We start from the raw sequence: 22728 nt of genomic DNA on the forward strand, positions 1-22728 counted from the left end.
AGCGCGTCGCTCCTCCCTACGCGCTTTGGAATAAGTTACGTCATCCAGGGGCATGGGCGGCGCGCCACGTCACCTCCTATTTATATCGTTACTTCCTGCCCAAACCTTACTCTGCCGCTTAGCCAAGCCTCACTCTGGACACATATTGCGGAAGTTGATCCCGGAATCTCACTCTCGCGAGATCCTCCACCATCCTCTGTCCAAGCCTCACTTCACCACTCAGCCAGGCCTCATTCTGAATACATTATCAGAACGGAAGTTGATCCCGGAATCTCACTCTCGCGAGATCCACCGCGATCCTCTATCCAAGTGTCATTTCACCGCTCGGCCAAGCCTCATTCTGGATACAGCATCAGAGCGGATGTTAGTCATAGGATCTCGCCCATGCGAGATCCATCCAAGCATCTGCCAGACGGCAGATGTGGGCAACGTTCGTAACGTAAAAACCTTTTAAAATGAGACATACGTGCAAATAAAATATTCAACATAAAAATGCCCTATGTGTATATCCTACTCTAGGCATCGAAGCTGCCCCCTGAAAACGGCTATCCAAACATTAATATATTCCTCTATGGTGGTGGCTCATAGTTCAACCACTGGAAGTGAAAAGGACACCAATTTCAGGGACAGCCATGTCATCCCAGAGGCAGCCCATTCACCAACCAGAAAACATAATAAAAGTTTTCATAACAATTTACAAAAGAAATCACTGGACCCCGGGCTATAAAGGCCGAGACCAATATTGGGGACACCTGCAACCCCAAATTATGTACCTAAATATCTCCAAAAGGCTGAGTGGGCATCCAGTTCAAAAAGAAAAAAAAAAAGATTCTCCTCTACTTTGGATCCTGGTGTGTGTCCCTTAACTAACAGGCACACACACACACCCAAATTAATTACTATAGGGCATAAAAATAAAACAAAATGTAAATGTAAAAATATATGTATAAAAAATAAGTGACAATTTAAAAATATTTTTACAAAACCACAACCAAATACCAGGAAGTCGGTGAGTAAAAATACTCCACCACTCCCCCCATACAGTTAGGTTCCACCCTTTTGGAAGCCATATCAAAGAACACTTTTTTTATGGTTTTCTAAAAGTTAATGGACCAGATACATCATATTCTTATGTCCTATTCAAGTGAAGAAAAATTGGATTTAAATTTATGCATTAAAAACACCCCCCTTCAGAAAATTGTCCTACCTCCACAACAACTCTGTCCAAGCGGATGACCAAGCGGCAGAGACTGGAAATAACCAAATTCTGTATTCCCCATATATCATAGTAACATTTCATTGAGTTATCAACCAACCATAACCTCTAGATTAAAGACTGTCTAATATAATTCCATAAACATGTGAATATGATATACAAAAAAAAAAAAGAAGAAAAATCCCCATATATTTCTCATGAACTCAGCATGACCGAAACAAAAAACAGAATACCATAGTAAAATGACATCAAACTCGCATGGTTAGACAGTATCAAAATCTTATTCCAACTAAAGGGAGGAAATTGACGCCATAGTGGGCCACCTATTATGAATTGTTAATAAAGGCGTTGGTGTCCGTATCCACATTCAAACCATGTGGACTATAGGTCTTCAGTCTATAAATCCAGACCATTTCTAGGCCATATATGTCCCTCACTAATGATCCCCCCTCCAGTGTGGTTTATATTTATCAATACCCATGTATAGTGTGTTGGAAGGATCTCTGTTATGTACCTGATCATAGTGTCTTGACACTGGATGTTTATCGAAACCCTGTCTAATATTGCCAATGTGCTAGTTTAGTCTAACCTTAAGTGCACTTTTGGTCCTCCCTACGTATTGTAGGCCACAAAGGCACTGTATAAGATAAACAACTGCCTCCGAAGAGAAAGTAATAAAGGGTTCAACTTCATATGTCTTCCGAGTACTGGTAGATAAAAAAATTACAGATTTTTGATCCCTTATTAATATTTAGGGTGCACACTTGACAATTTTTACACCTATAATAGCCTGTCAAGTTTTGAAAAAAACATCTGTTGACCTTAGGTGGATCTTGTATACTAGAGGCAATCCTACTGCCCAACGATGAGGTTCCCTTAACGAAAACCCGTGGTTTTTCGGGCAACACTGCACCAAGGACCTGGTCACTGGTCAACAAATGCCAGTGCCTCTGAATCAGGCTCCTGATGCTACGGTGCTGCACAGAAAAAGTGGCGATAAAGGGTAAATTTACTTGATTGTTCATATTACTGGGACGCCTATCAGCCAATAGTAATGCTCTATCCTTATTCCGAGCAGTATTAGCTGCTATGGAAAGCACTATAGGGTCATAACCCTTCTCAGCAAACCTGCCGGAAAGTAGGGCTACTTGATTGTCGAATGTTTCAACTTCCGTACAGTTGCGTCTGAGCCGCATGAACTGTCCCAAAGGGACTGCCTTCAGCCATGGCACAAAATCGCAACTGTCTAAGGGAATAAATGAGTTTCTATCTGTTGTCTTAAAGAAAGTGGATGTTATGAATTTATCATTGACCACTTTAATATTCAAATCAAGGAAATTAATCTCCTCTAAGCTCGTCTCAAAGTTAAACCTAATACCCAGTCGTTCTCATTCAAGAGTGTCATAAAGGCATGCAGATCTGGCTCAGTACCATCCCATAGGAAGAGGACATCAATATATCTAGCCCATAAGAACACTTCCGGACTCCTAGGAGCATTGATGACATCCTCCTCCCATTTGGCCATGAACAGGTTGGCCAAACTGGGGGCATACTTCACCCCCATGGCCACACCCCTGTCCTGGCGCTAGAACTGATGGTCAAACCAAAAATAATTGTGCCCTGCGGCAAACTCCAACAGTTCCATAATGAATTCTATTTGGATTCGGGCTAGGTTTGATCTCCTCTCCAAATATAATCTAACTGCCTCCAAACCCAAATGATGGGGAATGATGGTATACAGGGAGGTGACCCTCTTGGGTGTAAACTCAGATAGTATATTAATAATCTGTTTGGTGTCTTTAACATAAGAAGGAACTGTTTGGACCAGGGGTTGTAGATAGTGATCTATATATTTGCCCACCCGAGACGTCACTGAGTCAATGCCACTGACTATTGGACGTCCCGGGGGGGCAAACTTGGTTCTTATGTAACTTCGCAAGATAGTAGATCACTGGTGTGCTGGGAGCTACAGGCACCAGAAAGAGCTTCTCTTTTTCATTAAGAATGCCCCTACGAAAACCTCCATCCACAATCCTCTCAAGTACTTTTTATATATTTGACCACTGGATCCCTATTCTATCTGTCAAGTTAAATCGTTCAGGAGAAGTTGTAAAAACGTCCCTTGTACATGAAGCCTAAAGGTGATATTTACATTAAAACTGGACTACTCTCATCTTCATGTGACAACACTGAAGAAATTACACTTTGCTACAATGAAAAGTAGTGAGTGTACAGATTGTATAACAGTATAAATTTGCTGTCCCCTCAAAATAACTCAACACACAGCCATTAATGTCTAAACCGCGGGCAACAAAAGTGAGTACACCCCTAAGTGAAGATGTACAAATTGGGCCCACATAGCCATTTTCTCTCCCCGGTGTCATGTGACTCGTTAGTGTTACAAGGTCTCAGCTGTGAATGGGGACCAGGTGTGGTAAATTTGTTGTTATCGCTCTCACTCTCTCATACTGATCACTGGAAGTTCAACATGGCACCTCTTGACAAAGAACTCTCTGAGGATCTGAAAAAAAGAATGGTTGCTCTACATTAAGATGACCTAGGCTATAAGAAGATTGCCAAGACCCTGAAACTGAGCTGCAGCACAGTGGCCAAGACCATACAGTGGTTTAGCAGGACAGGTTCCACTCAGAACAGACCTCGCCATGCTCAACCAAAGAAATTGAGTGCACATGCTCAGCATCACATTCAGAGGTTGTCTTTCGGAAGCAGACACATGAATGCTGCCAGCATTGCTGCAGAGGTTGAATGGGTGGGGGGTCAGCCTGTCAGTGCTCCGACCATATGTCACACACTGCATCAAATTGGTCTGCATGGCTGTTTTCCCAGAACAAAGCCTCTTCTAAAGATGATGCACAAGAAAGTCTGCAAACAGTTTGCTGAAGAGCAGCAAACTAAGGACATGAATTACTGGAACCATGTCCTGTGGTCTTATGAGACCAAAATAAACTTATTTGGTTCAGATGGTGTGTGGCAGCAACCAGGTGAGGAGTACAAAGACAGACAAATGTGTCTTGCCTACAGTTAAGCATGGTGGTAGAAGTGTCATGATCTGGGGCTGCATGAGTGCTGCCGCCACTAGGGAGCTAAAGTTTATCGAGGGAACCATGAATGAATGCCATGTACTGTGACATATTGTAACATAGCATGATCCCCTTCCTTCAGAGACTGGGCAGTATTCCAACATGATAATAACCCCAAACACACCTCCAAGATGACCACTGCCTTGCTAAAGAAGCTGAGGGTAAAGGTGATGGACTGCTAAGCATTTCTCCAGACGTTAACTTTGTTGAGCATATGTAGGGCATCCTCAAACAGAAGGTGGAGGAGCACAAGGTCTCTAACCTCCACCAGCTCCGTGATGTCATCATGGAGGACTGGAAGAGGACTCCAGTAGCAACCTGTGAAGCTCTGGGGAACTCCATGCCCAAGAATGTTAAGGCAGTGCTGGAAAATAATGGTGGCCGCACAAAATATTGTCTCAATTTGGACATTTTCTCTTAGGGGTGTACTCACCTTTGTGCCAGCGGTTTAGACATTAATGGCTGTGTGTTGAGTTATTTGGAGGGGACAGCAAATTTACACTGTTATACAAGCTGTACAATCACTACTTTGTAGCAAAGCGTCATTTCTTCAGTGTTGTCACATGAAAATATATAATAAAATATTCACAAAAATGTGAGGAGTGTACTCACTTTTGGGAGATACTGTATATACAGTGTATTGACTCACGGGGGATAAATACAAAAGCATGCCACACCTATCACATATTTATTTGTAAAAATGTTGAAAACCATTTACAGTATCATTATACTTCCACTTCACAGTTATGTGCCACTTTTGTGTTGGTCTATCACATAAAATCCCAATAAAATACATTTACGTTTTTGGTTGTAACATGACAAAATGTGGAAAATGTCAAGGGGTATGAATACTTTTTCAAGGCACTATATTTATATTTGATACAGGAAGTATTTCTGGGTATTTCAAACAAAGTATTATTTAACCAATGCATAAGCCTAGGGTTCTTCCAATCATGTGTCAAAATGATCAGTACTTTTCACAGATACAGGCAGCTAAACACTCTTTTCCGTTTTATATGTGTATGCTAACCAACTAAAAATAGCAAAATCATGACAAAATATTTAATTTATCTGTTGACATATTTTCCTCTAGGACTTCTTGTTGAATCAATTGGACAAAGAAACATACAAACCTTTGTTGATAAACTTCTCCGCTCAGACCACAGCAGCTCAGACTCAAAACATCATAATGTCTAAACTGGATAAGAGAAGGAAAGGCGTCTTTGGTCCTCCACTGGGAAAGAAAACGGTAATACTATCATGTGTAATCTTGCTTTAAAGTATCCATAATAAGCAAGGGGTCCTAGGTGTGTGCAGCCTATTGCATTAGGGTGCGCACCCCAAAGCTCAAACACGCATGCCTTTCTCTTCAGCCTCAGCTGCACGGGGCAGTGAATGAATGGGGAGTGCTCTGTGCTGAGTGGCTTTCTGTTCATTCACAAACTGAAGCATAGTAAACACTGTTTACTATGCTTCAGTTATGAATAAACACAGTGATTGTGTTCCCTGTGTTCATTTAGAATTGGAGGGGGCAGGTAAATGACATATTTAGTAGCCCCTCCCCCTCTCACCCTTCTGAAACATCCTCCACAGCAACCGGTTGGAGATGAGAGGAGAGGAGAGCAGGAACACCAGCATCACTGTGGGAAAAGGTGAAAGAGGGGGGGGGGGGGAAGCCTGGGCAGTAGGGGGGATCTGCAAGTAGTGATTAGGGTGTGTCTAGGCACACCCCATGCGCACGCCTATGCAAGGGGTACTTTTATTGTGCACTGCTATAGCTCTTTCTCTGTATGTAACTCTATGTAAAGAGGTTTGACATGTCCACTAAAGTCTGTCTGTGCACTTTCAGAGCAAAACCACTTCATTTCCTGCAGACAGATATCCGTATTGTTGTGTAATAGAATGGACATGCTATTGTCTAAATAATTGTAGAGGATGATCATTATTTAAAGGGTTCTAAAAGGCTTAGTCTGTGAGTTTTCTGGACAATAAAGGCCATTGCAGAATTTGTATTACCAACCCTTACATGTACAAAAAGTGTAGAAGTTCAGTATGAGATATAAATGCAATGTGCTTCGTTCTTGTTATTTTGCATATTATTATATTATATAATCAATATTATTTTCAGTAAGACAACCTCAATATCAAGAATTTTTTTTTCTATATAAGCGAAAGCCTAGGTGGCCTTGATCTTGGTCTGCATAATGAACACTTTAGCTCTTTCATATTGGGAAGTCTAATAATTTTAGTGAGATCAGACAGTCCCTGCCTGCTAGACTTGACATGAGATGAGAGAAGATCAGCAGGACACAACCAGAAAGAAGAGCCTACATATGTAGTGAGCACATGTGGACTCAAATAATGAGTTGCTGTGCATAGATTAAAGGTCAAAACAAGGTATTTTAAATACATCTGGAAAGTATTTACAGCGCTTCATGTTTTCCACATTTTGTTATGTTACAGCCTTATTTTAAAATGGATTAAATTAATTATTTTCTTCAAAATTCTTCAAACAATACCACATAATAGCAACGTAAAAGAAGTTTGTTTAAAATCTTTGTACTTAATGTGATTGTAGCCGTATTAGTGCAATTGTGACAGAGAAAATTGAGTACTGTCCGTGATACTTTTTTTATTTGCACTAACATACAATTTTTCAGGACAAGCTTTCGGGTATGTCCCCTTCTTCAAGGTCCAAGCAGTACTGATTTACAAATTTTTAAGCAGAATGTAAAAACAAAAAAACAAAACAAAAAAAACACCTCTGAGGGAAAGAACAACAAAAAAACACATACAAATCAATGGCAATAAAGATAAGAGAAGAGTTAGTGAGATAAGACAGAGGGAGAGCTATGGAATGGAGGGGGGGGGGTTGCTAGTCACAGAGGGGGTTGTAAAACTTTAGTATAATGGGTAAGGAAACCTATATCTAAATTCAGGCCATTATTTTTTGTGTCAAAAAGAATTATCATTCTTAGTTCAAAGGTTTTCCTTTCCTGGATGGTTCTGAAATTCCCTTTAAGAACTAAAACATTGAGGTCTTCTATAGTGTGGTCCGGTTGTGAGAAGTGATGTCCCACAGGTGTACATAAACTGTCTTCTTTATGTTCCTTGATGGTATGTCTGTGTAAATTCATCCTCGTTTGCAACTTCTGTCCTGTTTCACCAACATAAGATCCTTTGCTGCACCTTTTGCATTGGATGAGGTACACAACATTGCTGGAGGTACAGTTGTAAGATCCCATGATATTGAAGGTCCCGTTTGTGTGTGTGACACTTTTGGATAGATTGATCTGGTTGCATAGTTTGCAGCGCTTTTTATTGCAGGGTTTGCTTCCATTATTTGTGTCATCATAATCAGAGTGAAGTTTCCTGCTGATTAGTTTGTGTCTGAGGTTGGGTGGTTGTCTGAAAGCCAATAATGGGGGTTGTTGGAATATTCCTTTCAGAGTGTCATCCTCTGTTATAATGGGTTGTAAATCTTTGATTATCTTTTTGATCCCTTCTAGTGTTGGGTTGTATGTGGTGACGAGAGGTACTCGGTTATTTGTTTTTTTCTCTGTGTATTGGAGGAGATTTTCTCTTTGGGTTTTCAAGGCTGTGTTTATGCTGTTGTTGATGGTTTTCTCTTTGTAACCTTTCTTGTGGAAGGAGTCTGCCAGTGTTCTGAGATGTTTATCTCTGTCTTCTGGGTCTGAACAAATTCGGTGGTATCTGATGGCCTGGCTGTGTATGATGGCCCGTTTAGTGTGTTGCGGGTGAAAACTGGAACTGTGAAGATAGCTACATCGGTCAGTCGGTTTTCTGTATATCGAAGTGTGAAGCTTGTGATCCCTGATGTATACTGTAGTGTCTAGGAAGTTGACATGTGTGTTTGAATACTCAATTTTTAGTTTAATAGATGGGTGAAAAGTGTTGATCAATGAGAAGATTTGGTTTAGATTTTCTTCACCTTCAGTCCATATCATGAAGATATCATCAATATAGCGATAATATCTGTATGGCTTTTGTTGTATGCTGTTCAGAAATTTGTCCTCCAGGTCAGCCATAAATAAGTTTGCATATTGGGGTGCCATTTTGCTACCCATAGCAGTACCCATACACTGGAGATAGATGTCATTATTGAAAGTGAAGTAGTTGTGTGTAAGAATGAATTCGATGAGCTGTGTCACATCGTCAGCAGTGTATTTCTGGTTTGGTGAGGATGATAAGAATCTGTGACATGCCGACAACCCATCCTTGTGAGGGATGTTACTGTACAGAGATTCTACATCCATAGTGACTAGAAGTGTATTTGATGGTAATTGTTGTATATTGTTAAGCTTGTTCAGAAAATCAGTGGTGTCTTGTAGGAAACTCGCAGTGTTCATGACTAAAGGTTTTAACATGTTTTCTACAAGGCCTGAGATATGTTCGGTAAGTGTATTCATACCTGTTATAATGGGTCTGCCTGGGTTTCCTGGCTTGTGAATCTTGGGCAGCATGTAGAAGTCTCCAATCTCTGGATTATCCGGAATTGCATTGATGACACAAAAAATAATGGCCTGAATTTAGATATAGGTTTCCTTACCCATTATACTAAAGTTTTACAACCCCCTCTGTGACTAGCAACCCCCCCCCCCTCCATTCCATAGCTCTCCCTCTGTCTTATCTCACTAACTCTTCTCTTATCTTTATTGCCATTGATTTGTAAGTGTTTTTTTGTTGTTCTTTCCCTCAGAGGTGTTTTTTTTTGTTTTGTTTTTTTTGTTTTTACATTCTGCTTAAAAATTTGTAAATCAGTACTGCTTGGACCTTGAAGAAGGGGACATACCCGAAAGCTTGTCCTGAAAAATTGTATGTTAGTGCAAATAAAAAAAGTATCACGGACAGTACTCAATTTTCTCTGTTTAAAATCTTTGCAAATTTATTAAAAAGAAAAATGAAAAAAATCCCATGTACATAAGTATTCACAGCCTTTGCTCAATACTTTGTTGAAGCACCTTTGGCACCGGTTACAGCCTTCAAGTCTTTTTTGAGTATGATGCTACAAGCTTGGCCAGAGATGTTCAGTCAGGTTCAAGTCGGGGCTGTGGCTGGGCCACTTAAGGACATTCACAGAGTTGGCCCGTAGTCACTCCTTTGTTATCTAGGTTGTGTGCTTAGGGTCATTGTCCTGTTGGAAGTTGAATCTTCATCCCAGTCTGAGGTCCAGAGCGCTCTGGAGCTGATTTTCATCAAGGATGTCTCTTAACATTGCTTCATTCATTTTCCCTCGATCCTGACTAGTCTCCCAGTTCTTGCTGCTGAAAAACATCCCCACAGCATGATGCTGCCACCATCATGCTTCACAGTAGGGCTGGTATTGGCCATGTGATGAGCCATGCCTGGTTTCTTCCAGACTTGCTGCTTGCCATTCAGGCCAAATAGTTCAAACTTTGTGTCATCAGTCCAGAGAATTTTGTTTCTCATGGTTTGGGAGTCCTTCAGATGCCCTTTGTCAAACTCCAGGTGGGCTGTCAAGTGCCTTTTACTGAGGGTTGGCTTCTGTCTGGCCACTCTACCAAACAGGCCTAATTGGTAGAGTGCTGCAGAGATGGTTGTTCTTCTGGAAGGTTCCCCTCTCTCCACAGAGAAACACTGGAGCTCTGTCAGAGTGACCATCAGGTTCTTGGTCACAGCCCTAACTAAGGCCCTTCTCCCCTGATCGTTCAGTTTGGCCAGGCGGCCAGCTCTAGGAAGAGTCATGGGGGTTCCAAACTTTTTGTATTTGTGAATGATGGAGGCCACTGTGCCTTTCAATGCTTTCAATGCTGCAGACTTTCAATGCTGCAGAATATTTTTGTACCCTTCCCCAGATCTGTGCCTCTATACAATCCTGTCTTGGAGGTCTCCAGACAATTCCTTGGACTTCATGGCTTGGTTTGTGCCCTGACATGCACTGTTAACTGTTGGACCTTATATAGACAGGTATGTGCCTTGCCAAATCATGTCCAATCAACTGAATTTAACACAGGTGGACTCCAATCAAGTTGTAAAAACATCTCAAGGATGACCAGTGGAAACAGGATGCACCTGAGCTCAATTTTGAGTTTCATATCAAAGGCTGTGAATACTTATGTACCATACATGTTATTTTTTTCGTTTTTATTTTTAATAAATTTGCATTGCATTGCAATTTATGTTGTTATTTTGAATTGTTGAATCAACAGCTGCTATGCAAGGTGATTGGATTTTGATCTTGTATTAAAATATATTTTAGGTTCAGTATGTACAATGTTTTGTTGTGTTTTGTTTTGGTTGTTTGTCTGTTGAAGAAAATAAATAAAAAGATTTATAAAAAAAAAAAAAAAAAAATTCCAAAGATTTCAAACAAACTTCTTTCACATTGTCATTATGGGGTATTGTTTGTAGAATTTTGAGGGAAAAAAATAAGGCTGTAACATATCAAAATGTGGAAAAGGTGAAGAGCTGTGAATACTTTCCGGATGCACTTTATTATCTTTTACACAAAACTGATATTTTTCAAGTATATTTCAGTATATCTAACAACTTTAAAGAGACCATGCTTTTCTTTAATCACTGTAGGAAAATGCTCTTGATGCTGCTTGCATATTTTTATAGTTATTCTCTTGTGCAACCTGGGGTCCATAAATTCTTCGGTGTTTGGCATGCTGGTGGAACATTGCACATTAAGTCACCCTGGGACTTTGTGCTACCGAAATGCTCAATTGGAAAGATAAACTGACATTTCGGCACTTGGAAGTGCCTGCTATATGCTATTGCACATGCATGGAGCTTTTAGAAGGAGACTAAGGCTGCGTACACACGGATTGTCTGTCCAACTTAGCAGACAATCTGACGAACAAAGTCTTACGGAATTTCCGTAAGACAGTCCGTTCAAACTTGGTTTTGTCCGTCCAAACTTGGTTTCAGCGGACAGTCCGCTCGTGTGTAGGCAAGTTGGACGGACTAAGTATGGCGCATGCTCAGAAAGGATTTACACGGCCGAAGGTTGCATTGCAGTGTATAGGACGTCGTTTTTCTAGTCCCGTCGTACGTGCTGTACACGTCATCACGCACGCTTTCAGCGGACTGTCTGCTCATCGTGTGTGGTCAAGTCCGTTCATGCAAATTTTGAACGGACTGTCTGTCGGATTGTCTGACGAACTTAGTTGGGCAGACAATCCGCCCGTGTGTACGCGGCCTAAAGCCCCATACACACTATCAGATTGTCTGCTGATTTTTTCCTTCAGGTTTACCAAAACCGTGTAGTACAAGGGCCTGCCTGATTGCATACACATTGAAACCCCTAAGGTTTGACCTCATATTATATGGTTTTGGTTAATCTGATGGAAAAAATCAGCAGACAATCTGATAGTGTGTATGGGGATTTAAAGTGGTGTTGCCACCAAAAAATAAAAAATTGTTTAAAAAAATAATAATAATTGGAAAAAATTAAATTTTACTCACCTCTAAATACCTGTTGCTAGGGGGTCCCTCGTAGTCTGCCTTCTTCCTTGCCCGGGCTGGTGACATCACTTCCCCTCGCGCCGCACAGTCACCTGGGACCTGTCACGTGTCCCAGGTGACTGTACGGCATATCACGGCGCCCTGTGCCGCTCACGCTTGCGCAGTGGGTGCCCACAGTACGAATGATGGCGCCGGGAGTGGAGCGGGGAACTAAGGGGGGCTTCGTTCCCCCGCATCGCTGGACCCTGGGACAGGTAAGTGTCCGATTATTAAAAGTCAGCAGCTGCAGTATTTGTAGCTGCTGACTTTTAATTTTTTTTTTTAGGGGGTACCCCACTTTAAGCCCCATACACACTATCAGTTTTTCTGCTGAGTTTTTCCTTCAGGTTTACCAAAATCATGTAATATGAGGTCAAACCTTAGTAGTTTCAATTAGTATGCAATCAGTGCAAGGGCCTGCCTGATTGCATACAAATTGAAACTCCTGAGGTTTGACCTTATATTATATGGTTTTGGTAAATCTGAAGGAAAAACTCAGCAGCAAAACTGATAGTGTGTATGGAGCTACAGAAGACGTTTAAACTGCTCTAGGATTAACTGTTGACATACCTTTTTTTTTTTTTTTTTTTTTTAGGTTGTATTTGTAGATGATGTGAACATGCCAGCCAGAGAGGTCTATGGTGCCCAACCTCCTGTGGAATTGCTGCGTCAGTGGTTAGATCATTGGAACTGGTATGATCTGAAGGACTGCTCAATGATCAAATTAACTGACATACAAATCATTTGTGCTATGGGACCAGCAGGTAATTCAAAAAGTATGACTAAGTTGCTAAAATGTAAGTAAGGTTTAAGATATGTTATAGATGCCCTTCTGTATTGGTAGGTGTTCCTAAAACCTTTGTATATGTATATGCTCCAGCAGGTGGTGGAGGGAAGAAGAAGAGTCCTGTAAGCTACATAAGCTGCTATGGCTAGTATAAGGTCTCTGTGTAGTGACTTCTTACTTATATTACTCATCAAAGAAATTAGAGATTTTACATGCATGAAATGAATGAGACAATATGAAAATTGTGTGTTTTCTACAGTACTCATCAGTGCCTTGACGTTTGATTCGGATTGGGGATTAAAACACAGAGACCTTGGTTGCCGACTGTTTTTTGCCTTTAACAATCAAATGATCAGACAGAGGGTAGTTTTAACTTTAATTTTACTGGACAGGCAGGCATACAGTAAGATTAACAATGCAAAGTCAAAAATGGCAAAATGGTATGCATACAGTACAGAACGTGCTGAATCCATCATAAAGCTTTACAGACAGGAGCTCATGAGCTCATAAGAGCAATGTCTTTGCAACTCAATTAAGCTAGCCCCTTTGACAGTGTCTCTTACAGTGAAGTCCACAGTACGTCTGGGTACAAAGACAAACAGCTTAGGCTGACACCACAGGTGAGCGACTGGAGGAGTCCCAGGGTTGGTAACCCAGGCAGGTGCTTTGAGTCAAAAAAAGGTCAACCCACATGAAGTGCAATACTCTGGTAGCAACTGGTGCAATGCTTTCTGCAGTGGTTTGTTCTTCCTTGGGAGCTGCATGCTATTAATCTCCAGCCCTGTTGCCCAATCCCCAGGACTAGCAGTGGAGGACCAAATTCCTAGCTGCAGAGCACATGCCCAGCCACCTGTGCTACACCAGGCAAGAAATAGGGAAACTTATATCCCCTGCATGTGTTTAGAAGTCCAAGGGCTGTGAGAGCAGGTAATTGTAGGAAAAGGGGCACTTTGCTACACTTATAAATCCTAAATATTTAAAATATCAAATTTAAAGTGGAAGAAAGGATTAACTTTGACTATTCTTTAAAACATTCCCTCCTCCTCCTACATACCCTGTTTAAAAAAGTTTCTAACTGGAAGTTTCCAGCTCCCCTGGGTCACGGAGCAGCTACTGAAAGGGAGAGTAGGGAGCACAGACAATGGCTGGGCCATAGGAGCCTATGGGTGATGTCACAGCTCTGGGAATTTACAGCAGTTGTCAAGAGCTCCCTTAAACATTTGGATGGACTGCTGTATCTACAAGAAACCAGGGTAAAAAAGTTCTGAAAACACAAGTTCCCAAAACGCACATACTGTATGTGAACCTACACGCCTTTACTAAAAAGCTTAATTACATAATATATATATATATATATATATATATATATATATATATATATAAACACACTGTATATATCACAGTGTGAGATACTAGTAAATGCATTAAAACATTAATCCGATATTTATGCTGCTGCTTTTGTTAAAAATACACATTTTATGGATGGTTCACATAAGATATAAACACACAGAAACCTTACACTAGCCATAGATGCGTATGTAGCTTAGAGAATAAAAAAAAAAATGCTTATTGATTTATTGGATTTGACTGGCTAAAGAATTAGAGAATGTTCATTTAGCAAACTGAATGTCCAAATATGTGCACAGGAATTAAAAAAAAAGATTTTCCCTTGCACATAACATGATGATTATAGTCAACTAAGCTTAATTTCATTAAGGGAATGTTTTTTCTTAAAGCGGTCAAGCTCAAAGGAAGCCCTATGGATTATGAAGTAGTTTAGAAGAATAGTGTCCTAAGAGTCTAGTTCTGAAGTACACCTGTGCTTTGCCCCTGCAGGGTAAAAGCTTACCCCTCTGCATGTTCTTACAATTTGTTTGCTCCCCACCACACCATTGGCCAGGACAGAAAGAAGTAACGCACAGAACACGGGGGTCAGAAGTGCATAACTCACAGGAAGCAGGCGTTAGGAGTGAGTAACACACATAATGCGGAGGTCAGAAGTGCATAACTCACAGGGAGCAGGCGTTAGGAGTGAGTAACACACATAATGCGGAGGTCAGAAGTGCATAACTCACAGGGAGCAGGCGTTAGGAGTGAGTAACACACATAATGCGGAGGTCAGAAGTGCATAACTCACAGGGAGCAGGCGTTAGGAGTGTGTAACACACATCATGCAGGGGTCAGAAGTGCATAGCACACATTGCAGGGGTCAGGAATGCCCTCAGGGGTGCGTAACACACAGAGTACAAAGTTTAAGAAAGTAATGCACAGGTCAGTAGACGGAGTATAACAGAAAATGACCTCCCTCCCCAAGTCACTATTCCCCCAAATACAAATATCTCCCCCAGTTCACCTCTCCCTATCCCCTCCCACTAGTACAGATCTCCCCAAGTACAGTTCTCTTTTTAAGGTAACCTGCTGGTAGCCTGGTATATATCTTTGTATGAGCAAAGCACGTTTACCTTAAAGTGGTTCATATACATCTTGCAGTTTTTCTATGTTTCTGAATGTGATCATGTATTTACAGCATATTTTGTACATGTTAAAGGAAGTGCGTGATAAGAGAAATATGGAAGGTGTTATTGTTGAGCTCCTTCTGAAAATACTTGGTGTCTAGCAGAAATCAGTAGTGCCCTCAAAATAACTGCTACCTCATTCCTATAGTGCATGTATAGTCAAAGCTTTTTTTTTTTAGAAGTAGGGAAAGGTTAAACCCCCCTGTCAGTTTTGCTGTTGACAGAGATAACCTTAATAAAGTAAAGGGAAATTTGCCTTTAAACAGTTGCCACAAAGTAATAGTTGTTTTTATGGGTAAAGTTACACCAACTTCTTGTTCTGGTGACAACCTAAAATGTTTGGATGTTCCTGCATTTTATTACTTGGGCACACAGGAAAAAAAGTCAGGATGGGGGAGAAGACAAGTCTAACAGGGGAACAAACCACTCCCCATATAAAAACTGCTAAATTCCCCCAATCTCTTCCACAGTGCTATTGTGTTTTGCTGGGGGGGGGGGGGGGGTGTATGAGAAGCCTCCCCAGCCAACAGAGCACAATGATCACTGCTAGCAGGCTGGCTGTACTGAAGTTGATCAATGGATCAGTTTCAGTACAACCAGCCTGCCCAGAGATGAATAGAATTTTGTCCAGTTCTTGCTGAACTGGCCAAGATTTGATTCATTTTCATTAACAGTCAGCTTTAGAACTTGGTGTATGTATCCCTTTTCTCTGTCAGCATTGACACCAGGGGGTGAGCCTGATAGCCAGACAACTAGCATTTTCAGTAGAGGTGAACAATGACATGGCATATTACCCCTTACACAAGTACCCTTTTATTATAGTACAGAGTTAACATACAATTATCAGATAATATCGGTTAAGTACAGTTATCTACTATATTTATATCATGCTTCAGCTAGTTTTCTTGCTGTCTAGGTGGTGGAAGAAATGTTATAACACCACGATTCCTAAGGCATTTCAATACAGTTACAATTAATGAATTTGATGATAATTCAATGTATACAATATTCTCCAGAATACTGGACTGGCATCTTTCAATAAGGTAAGCATCCTCTATATAATTGTTAAACAATACCTGAAATGAATATGCTCATAGAAATGTAGATTCATGGCACCTAACTTCTCTGTAAACAACATTCTAAGCACCCTAGGCAACTTTCTGACTGAACGGAGGAGAAAGTTATTTTTTTTCTATCTACCATCTTCTTCCTTCAGTTCTCTTTAGCCCCTTCAGTCCTATTCTCTCTTCTTTCTTCCTCCTTTTCTCATTTTGTATCCCCCCCCCCCCTCTTCATAGCACGTCCTTTTAATCCCCAACAACGTACTTTCCTGCTATCAATTCTGGTGTCTTTTATAATAATCAAACTTCTTCCCTTAATAACACCGTAGTTTGCACCCAGCCTGACAATGCCTCTGGTGGCAGTTGGTCTTGTCTTGATATCTCAGCCATCCTACTGTTCAATCATATAAACCCCAATCTTAAGGCCTGTACACACGATCTGACTTTTTGACAACAAACATGCAAATTAGCTGTTTTAAGGCAACATCCGACTGTGTGTACGCTCCATTGGACAAACTTTTTCAGTTTTCATCAGACTTTTGTTGGCTGTGCGAACGGACAAACTTTCCGGCAACAAAAGTCCGATGGAGCAAAGTCCGATCGTGTGTACAGAAAACTATCAGACTTTTGTACAAAGTACAAACACGCATGCTCAGAACCAATACAAAAGATCAGACAACAATACAGAAGTTGACCAAAGGTGGCGGTAAAGAGCAGAAAAAACATGTGATTTGGTGAAAGTTGGCTGAAAAAGTCCTGCTGTGTGTATGCAATACAAGTTCATGGCTGACGCCCTTTGTACAAAAATCCACAGGAACATTTGTACAAAGTCCAATCGTGTGTATGAGGCTTAAGAGAGCAAATTGTGCAAACGAATATTCAGCTTAAACCTATTTACTGGCCCGTGTGTACAGCAGCTTGTCTGACAGAAGTGTCCGGCTTCTGTGGAACAGGCATGCTGGACAACCAGCAGCTGACTGGCATGCGATAAGCCATGACAGCCAATACCTGTGGTCTTTTGCTATAATAATTGAAGACCATGTTCCCTTCCTTTATTTACATTTTTATCCAGCAAACATCTTGATGCATATGTTATATATTATTTACAATCATTTTACTTCTGCCAGGAGTCCATACAAATATTTTTTGACCTTTGTCTAACATTTTGAATTATTACAATAAAAAGACTGAAACCACTGAAATACAATCAGGGACGTAATATGTATTACTTTTAAAATGAGTATATAATAGCCATATACTGGCTGTTCCTCATCTCCAGTGCTCTCCACATACATTTGCAGCACTCCTGGAGCTGGAAAACATAATATACATAGCAGCAAATTACCATAATACCATTTACTTTTTTCATTCATTTGCAACATTACTTGATCTTGCACAGAATTCAGTTGAATTTTCCTTGATGCTTTTCTAGGAAAATATTATCTAAGATTTCACTTTTATTTATTTGAATATATATTATTATATAATACTATTATAATAATTCCGAGATTAAGAAATCACCATTATGATCAGAAATTAATTTTCTCCCTACTAATGCTAAATTTTCTCTCCCTCTGTGACACATGAGTTTTTTTTCTAATTAGTATCTTTTTATTTTACTTGATAAGCCTGGACTTAATGTACATATATGCTTTTTCATCCTATGTAACTAGGTTGACATTAATTATTGTGATTGATTTTTTTTAGGCTGCAATTTTGATTTAATTTGAATCTTCATAAGGTGCTAGAATTTAATGCCTTCCTAATGACATTTAAAGTGATTTTAATGACTGTAAATGTCAAGTAGAAATGTTAATTTTTCTAAGCCTCATTGCAAGATCTGGTTAAAGAGCACTCAGTTTTAGCCTTAAAAACTCAAGGTGTTAATTGAAGGAGTGATAGATATTTATGATCTAGGTTCAGCTTCTTTCTAGATACATTTGCATTTTTAGAATGAGATACTAAGACACTATCCAGGAGCTAACTTTAATCGCTTCACTTTAGATGATAATGTACTGTTCGTTGATAATAAATAATTGCAAAATAACTCTTTCCTGTAGCTCTGCTAAAATTCCATGCCGGTGTCTTGTTGAATACTGTCCCCCGTCGGATAGTGTCCGCCTTGTACTGCGCTTGTGCAGTACGGAGGACAAGGAGACACCAAAAGTCTCCGAAGATGAACGGCCCTTGCGCACTGAGTCCAGGTTCAAAAAATTGCCGAACGCAGCGAGGCCGTGCCTGAAGCGTGGTGAGAGAAGCGAGCTAAGTGCATACCGTATGTCCACTTGCATGGTGGGGCTTGAACTTGGGCTCAGGACAGAAGGTACTATTAAGTGCGCAGGCGCCGTTCATCTTCGGAGACTTTCAGCGTCTCCTTGTCCTCCGTACTGCACAAGCGCTACGCCTGCGCAGTAAGAGGCGGACACTATCCGATGGGGGGACAGTTCTCGGCAGAACACCGGCTCTGAAATCTAACTGAAACCCTATACACACTATCAGATTTTCTGCTGATTTTTGTCTTCAGATTTATCAAAACCATGTAGTGCCTGATTGCATACTAATTGAAACTCCTAAGTTTTGACCTCATATTATATGGTTTTGGTAAATCTGAAGGAAAAAATCTGATAGTGTGTATGGGGCTTTACTAGTCAAGCTGGTTTAAACAACCCTGACAAGACCATACCCTTGGCTGTCCAAACTGCTAGCTATGGTGGAATAGATGTATCTATATATTATGTAATTGTTCCTGGATTGATTTACAAACTCAAGGAGGCTCATCATCCCCTATAATCCTGGCTAATAAAATAGTTTTAACCATAGGTACCCTTTAATAGCATATATGTATTAAGCAGTCTGATACGTAGGACATATTCATATCAACACGGAGGCATAAAAATTGGGAATATTATTGATATTCAACCTCTAAATTGGTGTGAATGTTCTTAGTGTAGGAGCATCAGATCAAAAATGTGATATGTATAAAGCAAGCAATACACTGCACTGAATACAAAAGACGTTCCTTTGTATACTGTTTTATGGTTTTCAAAGGTAGTTGTGCACCAAATAAGAGGAAAGTTTTTCATTGGGCTGATTAGAGCCAATTGCTTTTCTTTTAACCATAAACAATAAGGGCCACTTCATCTGTATGGCTCCAAAGTCAAATAGGCAGGTTAGACCCAACAGTGCTCTGTGGTGTTTTACCTAGTATATTTTAAAAATGTAACTAAAGGAAAACATTTTGTTTTTTTTTTAAGTTTTGGATGAAGTGGAGAGAGATTAGAACACCTGTCAAGTTTTGTTGTTGTCTATGCCCCATTAGAATATCTCAAATTTGGGTTGATGTCAGAAAAGAACTAGAGGGGAAATCTTTTAATGGGGATATTAGTTCTGTTGACACCCCAGGATTCCCTCAGTTTGGAGGGATTTCCTCTCACTTCCTGTTTTGGCTATGCGACAGGAAGTAAAGGTAATTCTCCCCAATGTGACACAGGTGGCAAAAAAACTGACCGGGGTTATAACCCTCCCTTACTGTATCCAAAATGAAAAAAATAAACTTTTGCCTTTAGTGACACTTTAAAGCGGACCTTCAGTCATTTTTTCAACTTTACATCAATTAAATCCTCTGAGCTTGTTTTTTTTTAACTATGGATAGTAAAACATTTTTTTTTCTGTCGGTAAATACCTTATACAAGAGCAATTGAGAGGGAGAGGCTATTGTGGGCTTCAATCATAGCATACAACTACTGAATTATACAGTCATATGTAAAATGTTTAAGTAAATTTTTTTACAAAAATATACATCTTTAACAATTACATAAAAAAAAAAACAGCAATGATAATCAAAAAAAGGGACTCTAGTTCTAAGGTCACACCAAGGTGTGGCCGCTAGATCATTGTCACCATGCAGAGCAACTAATACACAGATGGTGACAATGATCTAGCGGCCACACCTTGGTGTGACCATAGAACTAGAGCATCTTTATTTGATCATTATTGCTGTTTTTTTTTTTTATGTAATTGTTAAAGATGTATATTTTTTGTAATTGATTATTATTGCTGTTTTTAAAAACATTTTCATTGTTAAAGATGTATATTTTTGTAATAAAATGTCTTAAACATTTTACATATGACTTATGACATCATGCACAGCTCTCTTTCTTGCTCTCGTGAGAGTTTGCCAAGAAGGGAGAGTGGATCAGTCATAAGAGGGCCAATGAAAGCTGCAGAGCTAGAGGTGTGCCTCTGTGTACCTCCAGTAAATCCAGGAACTGAACAGTTAAAATCGCTGCAGCCAGACTTGTGGAGGGAGACTTTCGGCAGCATATTTGGCAAGTACAGAATCACAGTATATATAAAAAAATATGCAAAGTGGTTGGAGGGAAGCTTCAGAATGGCAAATATGTTTTTATTACAAATTATGTGAGCAGTTCCTCTTTAAGTGCAAATTCATGAGACGTAGAAGACTTTCATCTCTTGATGTTGGTGTAATAAATGTGAAACGTGTATGTTTAGCCCACCAATGAGACAGAAACATTACTAACGATGAAAGGAAACCTGGTGTACCATTGTTTACTGCCTTCCAAAGATGCTAGTTCCCTGGCTGTCATGCAGTCCTTTGGTTTGATTATTTTTAAATCCACTTTCACTGGGATCCTCAAACTATGGCCCTCCAGCTGTTGCGGAACTACACATCCCATGAGGCATTGTAAAACTCTGACATGACTAGGCATGATGGGAATTGTGGTTCTGAAACAACTGGAGGGCCATAGTGTGAAGACCCCTGGACCAGGAGAGCCTATACAAATCTGATTTAATTTCACCGACCATTTGTTAATTTTGTTTTAGTGATTTTGAGAATATTAAAGCCAAGGGATGAGCAGACAGGCAACTAGCATTTTTGGAAGGAGGTCAGCAATGGAAGCTCACATATTTTTCTTGCGACTTTCTTACTCCTTAATTATATTATACACCAAGAAGAGAACCCTGGTTTGTCTAATACTTTTTCTTAATTCTCAGGTATGTCTTCCCAAGTGAATATAGTATGCTAATACCACAAATTATACACAGCACCATGGCAGTGTACAAAGAAGCAATGAAGAATTTACTGCCCACACCTGCAAAGTCTCATTATTTATTCAATCTTCGGGACTTTTCTCGGGTAATTCAAGGAATTTGCTTGTCTCGTCCTGAAACAACTGATTCTCCTTTATTGATTAAGAGGCTGTGGGTTCACGAGGTAAGTCTAATTAATATGACCTCATTTTGATTTTTTTTTTTTTTTTAGAAATTTAGTGTGTTTTTTTTTTTAGAGAAAGTCGGTTTATCCAAAGAAGATAATTCAGTATCAGCTGGCTTTGTATATCTCAAGGAGATTCCAGTGATAAGATCTCCCTACTTTTATAATACCCAGATAGCTTCTAGCACACTTTGGAATCTTAGCTGACTCCACCTGTAGAATTATTTATGTTATCTGTAGATAAGAAACGATTAGGTGGTACCAATCTCCAAGAGCTACCAAACTGAATCACTTTAGGATAACCTTGGTCAAGGTGCCATATTACAAAAACACCTGTATGTATTCCCATACTTCTGTATCCAAGCTAAATTCACTTTTCAAGAGCTGCTATCACCCAATTGTATTTCACACATATAAACAAAATGAGAGAAATACTAAAGGCTTAAATAAAAAATAAAAACACAAACATTATATTTACCTGCTCTGTGCAAAGGTTTTACACAGAGCAGCCACAATCCTCCACTTCTCACATCCCCTGCCAGCACTCCTGGGCCCCCCACCAAGTGATCCCATAGCAATTCACTTGCTATGGGGGCACTTGTGCGTGTTCACTCCCGAGCCCCGCTCTGTGTGTCCATAAGACACACAGGACAGGGCTCTCTCACTGTCTGCGATTGACAGCAGCATGAGCCAATGGTTCCTGCTGTTGTCACTGAGCCAATGAGGAGGCAGAGAGCTGGGACAGCAGCCGCTTTTGTGCAAATCACTGGATCGACATCAGACTCAGCTAAGTATCAGGGGGGCTGCAGGGGGAGCTGCATACTGAAGATTTTTTACCTCCATGGCTGAAGTGGTTAAACACATGCTGGCATGTTTTCATTTGTACTGCATATGTATATGTTTATTTAAATTAAACTGCATATATATATATTGTGAGGGGTTGGCTCGGCAGCAGGTGTGTGTGACCCCCTGGATGGGTTCACAACACAAAATCAGGCACAGCAGACAGCGTTGTAGGTGGAAAAAAACAAAAGGTGCCGTTTATTTATGCTACATGCAGTGAAAAATATAACAGCCAAACAAAAAAAAACATGAAAATAAATCCTGGTCAGCTTGAAGTCTAATTACACACATAGATTCCCCGTCTAACAACTGAGTGCAGCCTTGTGCTGCACCAGTGCCTCTCTCTGTCTCTGTTGTAGAGGTTTGCCACACAGTCGTTAACTCACCACACAGAACAGGTGTCACACTCCCCAGTCTATACAAACACAAAACTGTTTCCAGGATGGAGCATCTCCCTAAGCATGCTGGGGTTTTTTG

The 22728-nt window shown here is 40.2% G+C and overlaps 1 protein-coding gene across 2 annotated transcripts in view; it reads left to right on the forward strand.

Annotated features, from left to right (window-relative positions):
- The window catches only part of DNAH7 (dynein axonemal heavy chain 7), a 498098-nt gene that overhangs the window by 237982 nt on the left and 237388 nt on the right, over positions 1–22728 (forward strand). For both annotated transcript variants that reach the window (XM_077448738.1, XM_077448739.1), the window contains exons 36-39: positions 5411–5566; positions 12404–12572; positions 16028–16154; positions 21189–21408. In XM_077448738.1, the coding sequence (XP_077304864.1) occupies positions 5411–5566; positions 12404–12572; positions 16028–16154; positions 21189–21408 (672 nt within the window). The remainder of the gene's footprint in view (positions 1–5410; positions 5567–12403; positions 12573–16027; positions 16155–21188; positions 21409–22728) is intronic.

Source organism: Lithobates pipiens, unplaced genomic scaffold (genome assembly GCF_037356315.1).
Source record: "Lithobates pipiens isolate NorthernLeopardFrog02 unplaced genomic scaffold, aLitPip1_a1.2 Scaffold_22, whole genome shotgun sequence".
Taxonomy (NCBI): Eukaryota; Metazoa; Chordata; class Amphibia; order Anura; family Ranidae; genus Lithobates; species Lithobates pipiens.